Source organism: Cataglyphis hispanica, chromosome 14 (genome assembly GCF_021464435.1).
Source record: "Cataglyphis hispanica isolate Lineage 1 chromosome 14, ULB_Chis1_1.0, whole genome shotgun sequence".
NCBI classification, from domain to species: domain Eukaryota; kingdom Metazoa; phylum Arthropoda; class Insecta; order Hymenoptera; family Formicidae; genus Cataglyphis; species Cataglyphis hispanica.
In genome coordinates, this window is record NC_065967.1 from 262,289 (window position 1) to 281,113 (window position 18,825).

The 18,825-nt window shown below is 34.3% G+C and overlaps 1 protein-coding gene and 1 long non-coding RNA gene across 14 annotated transcripts; one reads left to right on the forward strand and one right to left on the reverse strand.

Annotated features, from left to right (window-relative positions):
- Window positions 1–260: 260 nt before the first annotated feature.
- On the reverse strand, window positions 261–5,337 carry LOC126854829 (growth factor receptor-bound protein 2). Of its 7 annotated transcripts, none has more exons than XM_050601918.1 (7): window positions 5,144–5,337; window positions 4,341–4,472; window positions 2,278–2,375; window positions 1,957–2,076; window positions 1,587–1,752; window positions 1,294–1,503; window positions 261–1,061 (listed from the first exon to the last, which is right to left on the reverse strand). In XM_050601918.1, the coding sequence occupies exons 2-6, from the start codon at window positions 4,416–4,418 to the stop codon at window positions 1,294–1,296; spliced, it is 672 nt and encodes a 223-aa protein (XP_050457875.1). In that variant the 5' UTR covers window positions 4,419–4,472; window positions 5,144–5,337; the 3' UTR covers window positions 261–1,061. The 7 variants fall into 7 exon arrangements, with proteins under 7 accessions (XP_050457875.1, XP_050457876.1, XP_050457874.1 ...); XM_050601919.1 differs by having other exon boundaries at window positions 4,341–4,475; XM_050601917.1 differs by having other exon boundaries at window positions 4,341–4,499.
- A 335-nt stretch (window positions 5,338–5,672) lies between these two features.
- LOC126854831 (uncharacterized) lies at window positions 5,673–18,765 on the forward strand. 7 transcript variants are annotated; one of them, XR_007688163.1, is made up of 8 exons: window positions 5,673–6,488; window positions 7,452–7,557; window positions 7,860–8,314; window positions 13,807–13,981; window positions 14,560–14,684; window positions 16,396–16,529; window positions 16,921–17,223; window positions 18,245–18,765. It is a non-coding gene; the product is annotated as an uncharacterized LOC126854831 (long non-coding RNA). The 7 variants fall into 7 exon arrangements; XR_007688160.1 differs by lacking the exon at window positions 14,560–14,684 and having other exon boundaries at window positions 7,452–7,568; XR_007688158.1 differs by lacking the exon at window positions 14,560–14,684.
- The last annotated feature ends 60 nt before the right edge of the window (window positions 18,766–18,825 follow it).

Consider the following 18,825-nt stretch of genomic DNA (forward strand, 5'->3'; position numbering starts at 1 on the left):
AACCAGCGGAATGAAGATATTGATCATGAATTTCCGTTTCTAGCATTTTTATCGCGGTTGGTTGATAAAGCTAAAAGCATTCACAACAGGAAGTCTCCCAAATGGCACACTCGCTAGCGTAATAAACGAGCAGACTGACTGGTCATTCATTATACTCGTTGCGAGATAAATGCTACTGGTATAGCCTGTTATCTCGCGACGTTGTTATTCGAAGGAATATAATCGGTACCGTTTGGGCACAAGTAAACAAAGCACACGCGGCCATAATTAATATAATATATTGTTATCAATAAAATGTAACATAACACATTAATAGTCATAATTATAATAATAATCATAAAAGATAATAATTACACAATAATGCTACGAACTTTTGTGCTTTACGTAAGTAAGGAAAACGTAGAATCATCAAAAAGAAGGCTTATATATAAAAAAAAAAAGAAAAGAAAAAACAAAAATGTACATATGCGATTATTCAGGAACACAACTCCGCCGCAGGTGGAGATTGCGCTCTAGCGACCCTTAGATCCTTGGAGACATACATAGATATTTAGATAACTCTTAGATAAAGGATCATTACAGATTTTTTGTTAGAATTTTATAAATGCTTAAATCCTTAGATCCTTAGGCATCTTTTAGGCATCTTTAGATCCCTAGATATTCGTAAACGCATTCATATATCCTTGGATCTTCGGATATCGTCGGATATCTTTAAATATTCAAATCGTCCTTAGATTCTAGATGTTGTATCTTCGTGCTCGGACGTTTCGATGTAATATATTGTTTCTTTTTTCTCTCTTCCTCTCTTCCAAATAAACGCGATAATTATTCTTCTGCAATATCATTTCGGTGTTGGAATATATGATCACTTTTAATCGTGTTTATACTCAGAAGACTTTTCGGCGAGACCACCAATACACTTTAGCGGCCCATTCGATAGGTGAGGTTTGCAAAATATTGTTTATCAAATCCGCAGCGATTCGGATTCTGTAAGTGATAGTGGTGGGATAAGACGGCCGCTGTTCCCAATAACGGCCTCTGTGCATTCGGCCGTATAAAGCCTTAAAAAATTATATTAACAATTAGTTAAAAGAGACATATAAGAAAAAAATAAGTAAGAAGAGATATATCAAATGATGAGAAAAAAAATGTAAAAATTAAAAACTATTTCTTTATTGAATGATATATCATATTTGTTTTCAATGTCGTGTTTTTTTTTTATTCTCACACAAATTATATTTCATCTAAATTTATAAAAAGAAAAATAATGCAAATATAAGATGTATTGATTACCTAGGAGTGGTATGGCGTAACATAGGTAGACGGAAACAGTCCCCGCCTATTACCGATCTCTCCGTGCCACCAGTGTTGATCTGTGCGGTCTGTGACAGTGATTACATCCCCTCGTCGGAACTCTAGCTCGCCCGGCTCCTGTGGCGTGAAATCGTAGAGCGCTTGCACCAGACACTGAAAGCCATGACACAATCGTTTTACGCGGTGACACTAAAATAATTAAGATACTTTTCTTGAATAATTTATATATTTTTTATGAATTGAATGTTCTGAAGAACAATATTTGTTTTTACCTCCTCTGGAATCATATCACGCAGCTTAACGTCTTGCGAGCGAGAAACAGACGCCGTGCGATGATACTCTACCAGTTCATTGAGGCTATTAAACTTGACAACCCATAAAAAGAACTTGCCCTGTGCATCTCTTAATACTTTAAAGTGCTGCACACCATCGGAGCATCTGTATATATAACAACTTATTTATTTTCTTGAATATATTTAATAATTAATAACAGAATTATTATATATAGACAAGTTGTATATTTTATGTAAGTTCTATATAATAAACAAGCTTTTCCATTTTCCATTGAAAGATTTTAATAATAACACAATAAATTACAGTTATAGCCACATATTATTTATGTATTATAACAAAAATGCTCACTTTACAGATAAGGAGAAATCACCAGGAGAGCTTTCACTGATTCTGATCAGAAAGGCACCTTCATGTTTGTTCGATAATAATCTTTCAGCATCTGCTCTGGTTATCCTTCCATAATACCAACTGTAACAAACACACATAAAATATATATAGAAAATGATTTTTGTATGTGAAAACAAGATATATAATACTGTAAGTACATTTTTGTGAAAAGAAAATTTGAAAAAAGCAAAATTTTACACAAATATTGTATGCTTCATTTTTGTTTACTCATCAGATGCATTTTAATAGCATGCACACATACATAATATTCCTAATACATACTCATGGCTCTTCATCTCGATATAATTACTTGGTATAAGCCCTTCTCTAGAATCTAATTCAGCTCTATACCAATTCATGTCATCCTCCATGTTCAGAATCTGTAAAAGAGATGTATTTTACATAGAAATTATATTATACATATAAAAGAAATTATATTATACATATAAAGAATATAATTATTATAATATTAATTATTATACACATTTATAAAGATATATGTGTATTACACTACATAAATATTTTTACATTATCATTTCAAAAAAAGTATAGAAAATAAAAACTATATGCAGTTTTAAATACAAATGCAAATGAAGAAGGAAGAAATTAACTATATCTATTAAATAACATATTTGTGTGAAGAATTAATCCTACAAAATATAATCTTATCTTATTTTAGTAATTAATTATTCTTTTAATAACTATCTAGATTTCTGTCATAGATAGCATGTACGAAAGCACTTAAACCTTATCAATGATGCCAGGCATTCTTACCCAATCCATAGTTTGAAGAATGGATCAATATAAATTATTGCATGTGTGATACAACAATTACAGTAAAGCACAGATGTGACGTAAAAAGTTTTCTAGCCATTTATAGCGCTAACAAATTGAGAAATGCTACGTAAAAAAATTCCTACATATTACATTGTCAATTACTTTCTACTGTGAAAGAAACGACAAAATGCGAAAGACGTAAAGTTGTACAAATCATCATAGATGATATTTGTCAACAAGAGCAGAAACGTAACGAAACAGTACTAATCGTAAATTTTTAAAGAAATTAGGAATTTAACCGACGCGAAATTAGAATTCATTCAATGACAATGTCATTGATAACGACGAGATAATTACAATCGACAGCAATGAATTCGTTAAAAACGGAAGTGAATGAATGAGTGGAAAATATCAATATATCGTGGCAAGAATAACGATAAATAATTTGGAATGCTCGGAGAAATGACCGATGAAAGTAATCGTCGATAATGACGATTTTTGCGAACGATAGGAAAAACCGGAATCGTTCGTGAGAGTAGCAATGATCATTGACAATATTCGTTGCTAGTCAGTAATTATCGATAATTATCCATCACAAAACTATCATCGATGATTTATTGATCAAAAATCAATCTCGTTAAATACAGCTTTTCTCATTAATGAGTGATTCTATATACGTATATAAATTAGTGATCTTAATATATTTGAATATTATATCATCGAGAATGTATAAATTAAAATATAAAATAAATTTACAATTTCTTATAGATAATTTATATAATATACTAGTGTCGCAACTTTTACAAATGTTTCATATGGAAAGAAATGTGTCATATAGAAAGTTTTCAATCTTTCTTAATTAAGAAATTTTTTTAAAGCTCTTTCTTTTATAATCAGGCACAATTGTCATTTTATCTTTCGTCCATATGGAAGAAAATAAAAAATGATTTGCAAGAATGAAAACTATATCAAGTTTATAATTAAAATTTGCTCTCTTTAGCTATGTATTATTTTAATTTTTTTCCTCTTTTTTCCTCTCGAAAACCCAAATATATACCTGTGCTCGTATACTTTTTAAATACAAACAAAACGCAAGAAAAGTGCGACTATAAAAGAAATAGACATAGTAACAGTGTTATTTTATGATGAATACTATCAATATTTCAAATAATAACAAAATTGTTATCGCTTCGAGCGATAGTAAATATATGTATAAATAATATATGTATAAATGTCTCGCGTGCAGGCGCAACAGCTTTCCAGCGGATCGAGAGCGACAGCGTATAGGTATGCGACACAATAACAATTAGCTTCTCGCTTCTAAAATATGTATACGCGATGCGAAGAACGGACAGAGAGAGGAAGGAAGGAAGGAAGGAAGGAAGGAAGGAAGGAAGGAAGGAAAGAACGAAGGAGCGGTAAATGTTTCGGGATCGCGGCCGATAAGTCCCGTGACCGCCGTGACGCGACGCGGGACGCGGCGCGCCTCGTCGCCTCGTTCACCGAGACTGGCCATGGGTGACGATGAGACGACGGTCATCAGGTCGTTCGCCTAAAACTGTACCAACCTTCAGGACCTGACTCCTGCGGAAGCTGAGCTCGTCCTCGGCGGTAGCCGTGAAGTCGTGCTTCGCGATCGCCTCCATTCTTCGCCGAGTCGACGACGACGACGATGAGAAACGGGAGACGACGAACCGCTACTGCTGGAGGGGGCGAGAGGGCGCTCGCTATACGATACTTCGTACTGTAGCCTGTAGGACGGAGACGGCGACTACGGCGAGTAGGAGAGACGGAGTGCTATGTCGAGGAGCGACGGAGGAGGGGAGGATACAGGAAAAGAGATATATATATATATATATATATATATAGAGAGAGAGAGAGAAGACGTTCGTTGCGCTGCACGCAACGCGTATTTAACTCATGAATAGTATGCAAAAGGCAATATATGTATACGAAACTTGCTAGAACAAGCGATATGGAGCTTCTTATTAGAGGGAGTGAGAAGGCGATGTAAAAGGAAATTAGAGGAAGCGAAAGATTGCGCACAAAGCACAGGAAGAGAGGATTTGTGCGTGTGTAATATAGCTTATAGCGCGACGCACTGTATAAAGTACGCGTAAAGGAAAGAGAGAAGGAGAGAAAGATGCTTTTGGGTTTATCGAGGGTCTCGCCGCGGCGATACCAACGTAACCGTCCTTTGTCCTTGCGCCGGGCTGGCGACGGGCGGCAGGCGGCGGGCGGAGTCGGTCGAAGGATAAGGATATTGTACTCGCCGTATATGTGTGCGAGTGCGTGTGTGTGTGTGTATGTCGTGTATGCACACACAGAAATGAGGAATACCGGACACGTAAGCGAACACCGATGCGCTCACGTATACACCTCGCGTATACAGCTCGACTCTCGATATACGCACAGATTCGCTCTATCTATAAGTCCCGGATTAGAGCCTCGACCATCGTATTTTTATCACCGCGCTCGCAATTCAATTCCCGCACGTTACGGAACTGTCAAAAGCGATCGCACGCACTATCGCAACAGTCCATCGCTGGTCTTATCAAGCATTACACTTGTTCCATTCGGTGAGTCTCGGCTTTACTCGCACAGATTCGGCTATTCGGCATTCGGCGTCGCTCGTCACCCGGGTTACGTTCGAAAATCTATTCATCGGATGGAGTAACGCTCGATTGACCAATCACGAATCTTTGCTCCTCTAATCCCGATTGGTCAATCGAACGCTAGTCCACCGGACAAATAGATTTTTGAACGAAATCGGCTATCGCGCATGCGCAACGAGCCTCGCGCCATGGACGGGATACGAAAGGGTGCGTTGCATCCATGTGTATCGTATTTGTACGCGACATATCCGTTCCCCGAATGATGGCGACTTTCGAAAGTTTTTTCTTATTACTGACTTACGTCAGTCGTCTTGCGACGTCAGAAGCGGATCTCGAACGCAGGAGGGAGAGAAATTAGGAGGAAATAGACGCGCGAATAGTTCTTGGAAATTGCGTCAACGTTTTAACAAAGTCATTCATGGCGATAACTTTGTTCCATTTATTATATATATTCGATACATCGTGTAAATATCAGAAAACGAGTAAATTGTGAAACGCGAAGCAAAATTAAAAATAGATTCCTCTCGCTTTTTTGTACTATTTTAGCAGCACTGCTAAAAGATTACACATTTGGTTTTTATACACATTTAAATATATATGTATAAGACTTTGAGAAAAACAAGGTACACTAATTTTGACAAACTCTTTTATTATTATTTTATTTTATTATTTTGTTTGAGTTATCTTCAAGTTTATCTCTTTTTAGAAAATCTAATTTTGCTTCTTAATCATCATCACACATGTTACGCTTCATCTAAATTTTGAAAATTTGAATTTTGTGCTTGCACTTGGTTTCTTTATCAGTCGAAACTGCTGTTGGCAAAGTTTTCTTGAGACAAAAATACGGTCTAATAATCATCCATTATAATATATATCCTGTATCTTTGATAAAAAAGATAGTAAGCAATCGAATAATTGAAAATTAATTATTTAATATGTTTAATTTAACAAAATGACAATATATTTTATAATTTTGTAGTTTCTCCATGGAAAATGATCAAGGGCCATGCAATTGTGAGGCCGGAAAGTGGCGTCATCTTGTTGAGCGGCAGTCGGCAAACTAGAGCGAGGCAATCCGTCTGGTGATGTGACAATAAACAGGTATGTGATTCTAATGCAATACGAAACAGGCGACGTAGTACGAAAATAAACAGAACACCTCGTGTTTACGGAAGTCTGTAACAGGTGTTTTTCATCCCCTTCTCCTCCTTCTACACCACCTCCGCTTTGCTGTTCCCGCAACCTAACCTCCTCCATCCGATTCAGAGATAGAGAGAGAGAGAGAGAGAGAGAAGGGGACAGAAATGCAAGGAAAGCTTGTCCATTCGCTTACGTAGGCACTCGTCTCGCGTTCTTCGTGCAAACTCGTCAGCCGTTTCGGTCACGGATGTTTGAGTCCTTGGATACCGAGTATGTTCGCATAAGAATCTTGGCATTCCTGAAAATCTCAACTTATAAATTTTCCAGTATTCCGACTTGTATCATTCTTGAATCTTAGAAGCTTATTATTCTTATGAATCTGAATATTCGAATAGTAAATAATTTGCGCCTCTTAATTTGCAAAAAGGTTCAAATAATCGTAAAAAAATATTTGAACTAAAAATTCACAAGAAGCTTGTCTTTCCAAGTTTCTATTGCTTTGTTGAATATAAAATTTATAAACTATTATATATATGCAAACATTATTTGATTGTAACATTTTAATCTTTTCTAAGACTGTATCCATCTTTTCTAAGACTGTATTTGAAAGGATTCCACGAGAGTACGTTTGAAAGTATTGCTCTGGAGAGTGATCTCGCGGCAATGAAAACCGTCAGAGTGACTACTGTTGAAAAATAACTTTCAATTTTACGTAAAAAAAAACTGTAATAAAAAATGTTTAATGCATATAGAATTTTGATTTTTTTTTTTTGTAATTCTCGTTATTTATTTATATTTAAAAAGATTTAAAATTTTATATTATAAAGCAGTCAAACTAGTCGATAATCTTTTTAATCGTAATATTTAATTGTGTAAGACTTGAATTTAAATGAATTTAAAAAAAGTGATTCTCTTTTTAAATAGATGGCAAGCTGTCAGGTGCGAGCTTTAAAGTTATTCTGCAATAAAAGGTCTACAAAAAAATAGGGAGGAGAAACGTCTTCTGAGACTTTCCTAAGCACCTGCACAGGTAGAAGCCAGGTGCAGCGACAATATAACTTTGCGTCGCGTTGCAAAAACTTAACGCAAATTTGTTGTAGCTACTATACTAAAATATAAATTAGACATAAATAATTAATTTAAAAATGAAAGCGAATCCTTTTCACAATAATTTTAAAAATTTAATTTTTTCGTAAAATCGTTAAAATAATTAAAAAAATATTCATTTATTTAATAAATATATTAGAATAAATACTTTTAAAAAAACTATTTAAAAAAATTGTTTCTATTTGATTTTATTTACAAGATTATAATGTTTTCTTGGCTTTACAGTACTTTGAAATGTCGAAAATCCAAATAAGCAAAAGTTTAACGCGGTCGTAAAATTCGAAGAGTTGCTTATTCAAAGATGTTACGACGCGCGAGGGAACGGAGTTGTGAATAATTCAGCGATGCGACGACGAATCGACGACGATGACGACGATTCACAAACATATGCTGGAGTCAAAGGACAAAGATTGCGCCGCGCGCGATTGTCCGAGGGATGCCGTACAGTGTGCGCTAATGAAGCAGCAAGTCTTTGTGCTGCTTTTATTCTCTTACGTCATCAAATCCAGCGGCGACGGCGGCACGACCTGGCTGTGTTCTCAGCGCGTAGGACGGCTTGGTTCTTAGCTTGCGCAAGGCGCAATCAAAGACCGACCTCTCGCGGACCATCCTGGAAGCAAGCCAGATAATGTGTTTTTCCTCTGACTTTAGGCATTTCAAGCAACGCAAAATATATGCAGGTATATAATAGCATTCTTGTTTATATAAAGAACGTTAATTCTAAAATGTTGAAATTCCGAAAATAGACGGATAAATTATAGATAGCGTATAAAACAAACTTTAAATGGAAGTCAACCAATGTTAGAATTCGTTTTATGATAGAGGCAAAATGTGTATATATTATATAAGAATCCAAACAACATATACAAGTCTTTAAAAGACTTAAAGACATTTTATTGTCCTTTAGACATCTTTAAGATGTCTTTTAGCCTTCTTGTGCTGTTTGGGAATAAGTGGAATTGATCAATCTTTTTGAAAAAGAATAAAGAGGACTATACAATTGTAAAACGGATAAAAGTATATATCTTTCCTTTACACAGAGAAAGAGAAGAAAAAATTATTTCATGTTTTAAATCAATTTGACATTATCTTACATTGTTCAGAATGTTTAAACAAGATTATAATCATTATCTTCTTGGAAAATGAGAGTCGAGATATTGCTTTTTTGACAAAGTTGTTTTATTCTTTAAACATTAATATATATTATAACAATGCACAAAATCATGATACATATAATCTATAATTAATATTATAACATTGAAAAGTTTTTTTAAATATTTTAAAGATTTTAATACTAAAGATTTTATTACTGTACTATTTTCTATTTTATAGCAATTTTATTTTAATAATGTTAAATATTATTGAAAATATTTGATAAAATATTGCAAAATATATTTATATATTGGCGATGTTTCTAATTTTCACGTTTTAATGAATAAATTTGTACATCTATTTTACGCATTTTTATATTTTTTCTCTTTTTACAAAGATAATTTTCGATCAACGTTGACTTCTCGGTTTAAACTTTGTTTTAAAATTTATACTTTGTGACTGAAAATGTCACTCTTTGGAAATAATATTAGAAGAAAGGAATTATATAAATATGCCAATATATCAATTAAAGTTAAGAAAAACCTTGATAAAATCAAATTTATATTAGTATAATTATATTAATTTCTTTAGATCTTTATAGTTATTGAATGTTTGCATGTTACGATTGTTACAAGGAAAAAAGGAAAGAAGTGATCTCTAAACGTGTGTAATGCTACAAAATTTCGCGGTTATAACGCAGAAACCATGTTGCGTGACTTGCGACACATCATGACGAGGCAAACTCCGGGTGTATCATACTCGCGCACGCACGTTGCATGAGAACGTGTCGCGTTCACATCATTTAAATTGTCTTCATCAGTCTTTTATTCTTCTTTCGAAATACGTAAATATCAAAACAGATAATCGGCATTTCAGTTTCTGAAAATGTATGAGAGTCTGTAAATTTGATATGCTCAATAAATTAATTTCAGTAATAAAAATAACAATACGAAATATTTTGAGAAGAAATTCCGATTGTAACAGTATCAAAAAAATTCAAGATGATTTTCAATCTTGCAAATCTCAATATCCAATAGATTATAGGAATCTAAAATCTTGTTGTAACTGATATTTATTTGATATTGAATTATAAAATGATTGAATTGCTTTTTAAATAATTTTCTGATTAATATAACATGTATACTATTTTTATAATTATTAAAATTAATTTGTATTAATTTTTGTATTGCCTATTATCATATCATCTCGTTTATTTTCTACATCATCATATCTTGATTTTCAATCTCACAATTTTAACTTTTATGAGTCGTAAATTTAATAGAGTGTTTTTGACTAAAGTAGATTTCTAGATCGCTCCAAAAGTAATTAATGACGTCATAATCCTTTCTCGTGTTAATATGTGGAGAGCAATCAAAATTTGTATAAATATACTTGAATTCACTGATACTTATTTTAAGAATTCTCTCAGCTTTTGAAAAAGTATGCAGAAATCAGTTACATCAAGTTATTATTTGATAAGTCAAGCAAATTACAAGATTCAAACATACATTTCCAATTTGGTTCATAAAAATTATATTTTATTATTTTTAAAGGACGAAGGAAGAGAAAAAATTCCTTTAGTCAAAGATATTAAAACTCTTTTTGCGAAGTTCAAGTGTCTAAATATGCAGTTGCGTATCAATATTGTCCTCTGATCTGAATTAAACTATCAGAATATTTAAACTCGGACAAAAATTGTCTCATCTAGATTCGCCATTAATTTTATTATATATTATCACATATTTATATAATTCCTGCATGTACTTCTCTGTTTATCAACTAGCAAATCGGTATCGACTTGATCATCAAGTAAGCAACTTGATTTCTCGTATCGTCTCAAAACAAGGGGAACGAGTGGGCGAGCAGTACTGACCCAGTTGATAGAACCGCGAACGATAGACCCGTGTTGTCGTTGTTGGAGGCGCGGAGGAAAAGGGGAACAGAGGAAGGACGGGGGAAGAGGGATGATGAAAGGGGAAGGGGGTGATGCACGTAACGGCGGTGACTCACTCTCCGCGTGCGACGGCACGTCGATCTTTGCACCCTCCGTGCCTCTTCCGCCGCCGTCCCCGATCCCTGGACCCCTCTTCGCTCCGCAACCTTTCCCGGCGCATTTCCCGGCGGCGTGTAACGCGCCGCGCGTGCACACGTGACATTTCGAGTATATCTCGAATTAAACCGTAAACATCGTAGTACAACCTTCGCGGCCACGCGGTACCACACACCAGTGTCAATGATCCTTGCCTGCCACTTATTGAATCGCGCGCTCGCATGGCGCGTGTGTCACTGTATACTCTGTTGTTGGATGTATTTCTTCCGCTTCTACAGGGTGACTGAAAAATCGCGTGCCGCAGATTCCGATTGCGAGTGATCGAATTTTGGAGCGAATGTAATGTATACGCGATCCCTCATTTTGCTCGAGTCCATAAGGGATGTGATCTCTCGTTACTGAGATATATACTTATACTGTAGTAATATTACGCTATTCTTAATTACTACTAATTAAAAATACGCATTCTAGTAACATATTTTAGATGCCACTATACGAAAATTATATCATAGTAGATATTAATGGGCAATTACTGCATCGAATTACAAGTTTTTGGTAAATTTTATTTTTAATTTTTTTATATATAAAATATATACTATGTGAATTTTATTCGAACGCTTGATTTATCTTTAAATTTATCAGTTATGTAGGAAAACATTAGAAAAGGTTATATATAAGTCTTTAAAGAAATAAAAATAATTATTTTACATATATTTTTCTACAAAAAATCGTATGAGCTTTACCTTAAATGATAACGAACTATCATTTATTAACATTTTTTGTCATGACAAAGATACACAACTTTTTTATAGATAGAATACAGAGAAGCATAGGATACATAGCTCTTGCAGAAACAGAAGCATAAAACACATGGTTTTTGCATGCAGAAGTAGGAAAGTATAGAACGCGTGGTTTTATATGATTGCAGCCTTTACTCTATTGCAGATTTTTCTTTTCTACATTATTCATGTCAAGGGATCCGTCAGAGATAGTCTACGTTCAACTCACGTTCCAAAGTATTGCGGCTGTACTTTATAGAATTATACATGTAGAAAATAACATTTTATGTAAAAAATGCTTAACGAAAAAAACTTTCTAAGGAATCACAATTTATTTTAAACGAATAAATTAATAACGCTAAACGCTTAACGAATTTTAAAATCTTTTTCAATCGAGAAGATCAAATCGAGAGAAGTTAAAGATTTATAGTGAAAATTTATTACATTTCTGTTTAAAATTAGCAAAGTTTTTGTCATATATCAGTATCGATCACACATTTAAGTATGTGTATAAAATCATTAATTTCCTTAATTTATTCTCAAATATTGTGATCGAGGCGAATATATGATCCGACAAACGATTCATGCAACATCATCCGTTTGTAGTATAATGTTATTTTTAAATGTACCTTTATAGGACACTGCGTATATTATATTGCATCGCGTTACATAACATCTATCCGTTTAACATTACGTAACACTGCAAAGATATATATTTACGTATATATGTATGCATATGTGTAGCTATGCTTTCGGCTCCCACGCTATGCGTCACTCGCCGGCAGCGCGTCGTCGTCACACGTCGCACGTCACTCGTCGATCATTTCATGTATCGTCGTCGCCCGTGAACTCTCCGCCGCGGCCGGCGGTTTCGTAGGTAAACCATACGTGTCCGAGTGCGCACGTGCGTACGTCTGGCTGCGTGTCTCGCGTGTCCACGTTCGTCGAACGAAGACGAGCGGCGGTGACGGAAGGGGCGCGAGGGATGAGAGTCACGTGTGCGGAGAATCTACTACGATTTACTCGCGGGATCCCAGAAGCGTCTGCCACCCTTGCTCCCGCCCCCGGCCCCCCTGCGACCGTTTCGTTCCCCTCTCGCTGCTCATCCTCCTCCTCCTGCTCTTCTCTTATTCTCCTTCTATTCTTGTTGTACTACGACGGGTTACTCCACTTTCATTCAGACGCTGGTCTAAAAATAAAGTCCTTGATTCACGATGCATGAATGACAATCTTATCGCGGGATGCCTTAGATCGTGGAAAAGATTCACATCCGAATACTGGACAGCTGTGTCTGTCTAATATCTTGTATCGCGTGTAAGTGCCGTATAACGAACCGTATAACACATTCATTATTTGCAGGATAAAATAGTGATATGTAGTTTTTTTTCAATATTAATAATAGTGATAACATTGAAATATAATATGAGATATACTCTCCTCTTTTTGTTGACCGATTTTTTCATCAAAGTTTCACCTTAAGATATATCTCTTTTTTTGTTAAATATTGAAAAATTAATTTATATAAAATATAATTATTAATTTGGCGATATCAAAATAAATTCGTATTTATAGCCGATAATCATTCAGTGTTGATTTTAGAGCGATCACATGTTCCTGAATTGCTGTTAGAAGATGTGAGAGAGATGATTAGTAATATTTCTTGTATAATATTAATTTCATATCTTCTTTATATGAAAAATAACAAATTTTGCAAAGCTATCAATTTTAATTTTTATTAAAACAAAATTTAGTACATATCAATCTATAAAACTAAAACTACTGTAAGTTAAAACTTATATTTCAGAAAAACTAACGTATTTCTAATAAAAGAAGATAGTGATTATAACTAAAAAGCGACAATCTTGAAATTATGATAATACTATACCGATAGAGTGCGATATATTAAATAAAGAGCAAAGCATTATTATCCATTAGCGAAGTTGAAAAATATTCCCAGTAATTGGGGCGATACATAGAGATTTGTCTCTCCTCTGAATGTATAATTATAATAATAGATAATACGCTCAATAATTACATAATATTAATAAACCAATATTAATAGTATACATTGTAATAATATATAATAGTACGATTAAACATGTATATATATGTGTATATATATATATATATATATATATATATATATATATATATATATATATATTGTTAATGTAATTTATAATAACATATGATATTTTAACAATCCAACTCACACAGATGATATTATATATATAAAATTTCAATTATTCAGGATTATTCAATTATCTTGGAGCGCATTTTCAAGCGTAAGAAAACGCACTGCAACTCGCATGCTGTATTCTTTGCTCGCTCACGAGCTGTTTCGCAGCGACCAAGGCGAACTTCTTCGTTCTCCAACTAGTCATCGCCGCCGCCACTCAGTCGCGATATCCAGCGCCTATATCTCTGTACGTATTTTTCTCTATCCTAGAATTATTGCAAAACGATATTTCGCGGTAATACTAATCGCAGCAAAGTTGCACGCGCGTATATATTGTGATTTCATAAATATATAAAAAAGATGTTACTCTCTATAATTTTATGTATATGAACAATACTTATATAAACGGTTTTTTTTAAATAAAATTATTAATTATGGCAAAGAGTAAAACATATTACATTTATCATTATTATTTATTTTTATATATTAGATTATAATAATAACCATTTTCTTCTCTCGCAAAAATGCGATAATTAATAATTTTATTTTGAAAACAGTCATAAATCAAAATGAGTTATACATTTTAGCTAATGATACTATCGCATAGCATTGATCATATTTTCAATATATTCATACACAATTATTATTCATTACAGTTTTGTTTCTCTACAATAAATTTCGTTTATGATACAATATAATTAATATTACAATGATATGTGATACATTGCATGATATCGGAATTGAAAATCCAAAATAAATCTTTTGAGTTTTTCACGTTAATAAATACAGTGCGAGTCGCAAATTTTTCGTTATTCTGTATTTCAGTAATCATTGAATCATCTCAAAATAGAAAAAAAGATCGCAGATTCTTAAATATCCTTAGAGAGAGAAAAAAAGGAAGAGAGTGCGGATATGTCCATAGATCGACGAGTTTTTTCACGCTTTTCATGGTAAATAAATAAATATCGATCGCCGCTCGGCTCACGATGTCGGAGTCGGAGGCGAGCGAGCCAGCAGCCAGCAGCCAGCAGGCGAGCGAGGAAACGCTAGGTTGGAAGCTCAAACACATTCCGCGTGTGTATGTGTTTGTGTTTGTGTTGCGCGCCCGCGCGTTCTCTGTCTCTCTTCCACGGCTAAATATATATTTCTCTCTGAAGCGGCTCAAGGTCACAGCGCTCGGATTGGCTCGCGATAAAGCGCCTCGTTTCTCGCACGCTAGCTCGCTCGCTGCCTTCCTTCGACCGTATTCGCACGTTAGAACGGTGCGACATTGTCACGAGGTATATGGCGAATGAGAAAACAAGATAGCGAGAGAGAAAGATAGAAAGAGAACCCACGTGTTTCCCCGCGTAGCATCACGTTCGGCGCGATGTTGGCACACGAATCGTATGGTAGTTACGCGATACCTCTTGAGCCGTGTGGATGTTTTGTCGATTCTTCTCATTGGGAGGCCACAGACGTCGTGAATGACGTGTTCGCGACGTCGATATCATGAGCTGATAGAATTTTCCGTTTTTCGAATCGTTGCTATGACGCACGCATTCCACCTTCATTCTCTTTCCCCAAGAATTTTTACTAATCGTATTTGATTTTTAGTCTTTTTTTTTAATAATAAAAGTAAAGAATAAAGAATTGGCGAAAATCTTTTTTCATAGAATTTAATCAATAATTTTTGAAAAGCTAAACACATGAATCCAAAAGTTCCTTGATTCTTTTCTATGTATCTTTATTACTAATATCGCAATGATATCAAGCGGAAAAGAACTTATTAGTATTAACTTTAATTTTGATAAACTATTGAATTAATTAATCAATATTAATTTCGTTAATTCGTGATTGCTCTTTCTGTTACAAGAATAAAAATAATATAAAGATAAGAAAGATAGAAATAGATATATATGAAAAGAAATAAATTTAATCGGTTTACAAATAATTTGATATCACAGAAGATTTATAATAAAACATTTCTACTAAATTTTTTTAAGTGCATTTATATTTATTTGTAATTATCTTGAAGATATATATTTGCTTGATTTCTTTTTTTCGGTGCTTATTGTTTCAAAAAACATATCTTGAATTTATCTATATACTTAGCTCTAAATGTCATTTAACTTTAAGTTTATTATTAATTTTTTTTAAGATATAAAAGATATACATATTTTATAATGTGTAAATACATTAAATGTAAATGTAATAGAAGCTAGTCATATCAGGCTTTAAACGAACTAAAAATTTTCTTTAATAAATTTGATGTTTTAAGCTATTAAAAATTTTAACTATTTAAAAGCTACTTTTTGTTTTGCTTTAATCTTTCTTTATTTGAAGAAGCATTAATTTTTATTTTATCTGACACAATATTTGTGATATTTTATCGACCATTATTATGATTTTTATTTTTATACAAAAAATTGTAAAGCAAGGAAAAATAATTTGTTTTTACATGTGAAAAGACATTTATTAGAATTTCTTATGCGTAGACATAATTTTTGACCTGCTTTTCTCAAAAGTTAATCAAGATTTTGTATTGGATATTTGTTCTTATCGGGAAACAGTATATAACATGTTTTATAATCTTATTTACGGAAAATGAATTTAATATTTTTGCTTGTTGATTTTTTTTATTAGAGTGCATTTTAATATCTTTTTCATTTGTTATTGCAGACCAACCGCGACTGGAAATCGAATCTGGGAGACTTTCGCTTGTCGGACTTCTCTATTAACAATAAGCTACACAGATCCTGGAAAGTTTAGCAAGATTGACACTTGCAACTTGTACTTCCTCTAGACATTTACAGGTAGAAATAGTAAAAAAATGTCTGATTGTATTCAGATAATACAAGAGTCGATAACAATCGCTTGTAATTGATGTATAGTATTATCTCTCAAGATGTCTTTTTTAAAAGTCGATATCTTTATATCCATTAATGTGTTCTATCAATTCGATGACTTTTTCGTCATTGTAACAAAATAATTGCGCGACGAGAAAATAACTCGTCTCCACAGAATCTATGGCAATATTTGGAAACAGAGAGATCAATCGCATGATCGAATACGAATGATCCAGCTATCCATAAATAATAATCTATTGCGTATATGTGTGTTAATTTCTTTATTTTTTATATTTTATCATATATCTTTCTCTCTCTCTCAATATTCTATTTTATCATAGTTATTTCTATTTTCCAGGATTTTACGTCATGCCATATTTTTCTCGCAAAGTCACTGCTAAACGCGGTGATATCGCCTCGACGAAAATCTTCCCGCGCCGCGCGCGCCGTGTAAATCGAACGTTCGATAACGGACGGTGGCGAGAGAAGGAGGAAGCGTGCGAGCGAACGAACAAACGAACGAACCAACGAGGAACGATCTGGCAACAGCGCTGAGTCGCAGTGCCGGAATTGAATTTCAAGCGCCCGAGGGACAGAAGAGGGGGCGGACCGACTGGCGCGGCCCTTTCTCTTTTCTATAGGGGGCACGAGGCGCATAACGGTGAGTCGACAGCCATGTTGTTGGAGCTTATACCCGGCATGCCCGTTTGCCTGCTTGCCTGCCTGCCTGTCTGCCTGTCTGTTTGCCTGCCTGCCTGCCTGCCTGCTTGGTTATCTGTCTGGCCTACGTGCCTGTGCCTATATTCCACACAATCGTTTCTCTTCGCTCCGCTCCGTTCCACTTCGCTTAATGGGGTTCCGTCTGCGCGGACAAAAAGAAAAAGGCATAATCGCATAGTTTTTAAGGGCAATACCAGATAATCTATCAGATTTATCCAGTCTGCGCATATTTTCAAATTTAGAAACATAAAAGTTATTTCAAAAAGAGCAGAAAATGGAATAGAGCGGGGCATCGAAATGTTGGGAGACGTTCCTGGGAAAACCAAACTTCCCTTCACCTTTATCGCCCTTTTTCCTGTCGTAACTTTACCCGTATTACTCGGAGAAGGCCCATACAAGGGCCTAACAAACACAGTAAACCGAGGCCCGAACATATATTTCAAAGAAGATAGAAAAGTATTTTAGAAATGATTTACACAATCTTGTTTTAAGATTTTAAGAAATTATTAAGAATTTTTTAAACTCAAACTCCTTATCTTTTTGGCAAATATTTCCACATCTACTCACTAACTTTTCTCACATCCAATAATATTTAATGTAAAATATAAATCTTGCGATACATATTATTTTTATTGCTTTTATAAAACTAGTTTTTTAAAACTATTTAAAATATGTGAAAATTTTCAATTTGATATATCTAAAAAATTATTTTGTATTAAATTTCAGGTAATTTTTTTTTAACTAACAATAATAATTTCATTCCCCTTATAACTTTAACCTTTTGAGAGACTGTATGCTCTGCATCTTTGACCTTTTGTAAAAAAATGCAATTCTTTTACAAAAGAACGATACAATTATTTCCAAAATTGCTTCTTTTTCTCTCTCTCTCTCTCTTTCTCTGCATTTTCATGACCAGTGACTTGGGAACTCAAAGCACAACACGTGTATTTTTGTTTTAATAGATTATCATCCGACATGCTCTACTGGATGTTCCAAAAGAACATGACCCATTAGCCACGCTACATCTTTATCTTGCAAGCTGACATGATGGTGAAACTTGGCAAATGCGCACACCGGCGTATCTGAACGCAGCTGCGTAAGATTCACCCTCCGAGAATCGGTTCGAAGCGATTGCCAGAAACAGTCGTGCGTTTCGTCGCGGGACATTCGTTACAAAGTATGCGCTTCTGGAAAGGGTTTGTATACAACGACATAGCTCCAACATTTATTGCTGCGTATTATTTAATAATTAAACGAACTTTTCTTAAACCTCCGACTCTTTTCATTTTAATTATTATCAATGATTAATTATATGCAAATAAAGACAAAAGGAGAAATAAAAAGTTGCGGCAATAAAGAGAAAATATTACAAAGATTGTGTGTGTGTGTGTGTGTGCGTGCGTACGCGCATGGCGTACGTAAGTATATTCTATGTATTTAACACTCGAAAACTTTACGTATATATATAATCTTTAAAAATAAACTCCCCAGCGTCTTTTCCTTCTCTGTTTACCAACTCGAATAACCGCTTGGCTCACAACTT

What these genes read in the sequence shown, in the direction of transcription:
- LOC126854829 (XM_050601918.1), bottom strand. Translation starts at nt 4,418, where the DNA reads ATGGAGGCGATCGCGAAGCACGACTTCACGGCTACCGCCGAGGACGAG. An exon ending in GCAGGAGTCAGGTCCTGAAG is followed by an intron (nt 2,376 to 4,340) that starts GTTGGTACAGTT and finishes TCTCTTTTACAG; the next exon opens with ATTCTGAACATGGAGGATGA. An exon ending in ATCGAGATGAAGAGCCATGA is followed by an intron (nt 2,077 to 2,277) that starts GTATGTATTAGG and finishes TGTTTGTTACAG; the next exon opens with TTGGTATTATGGAAGGATAA.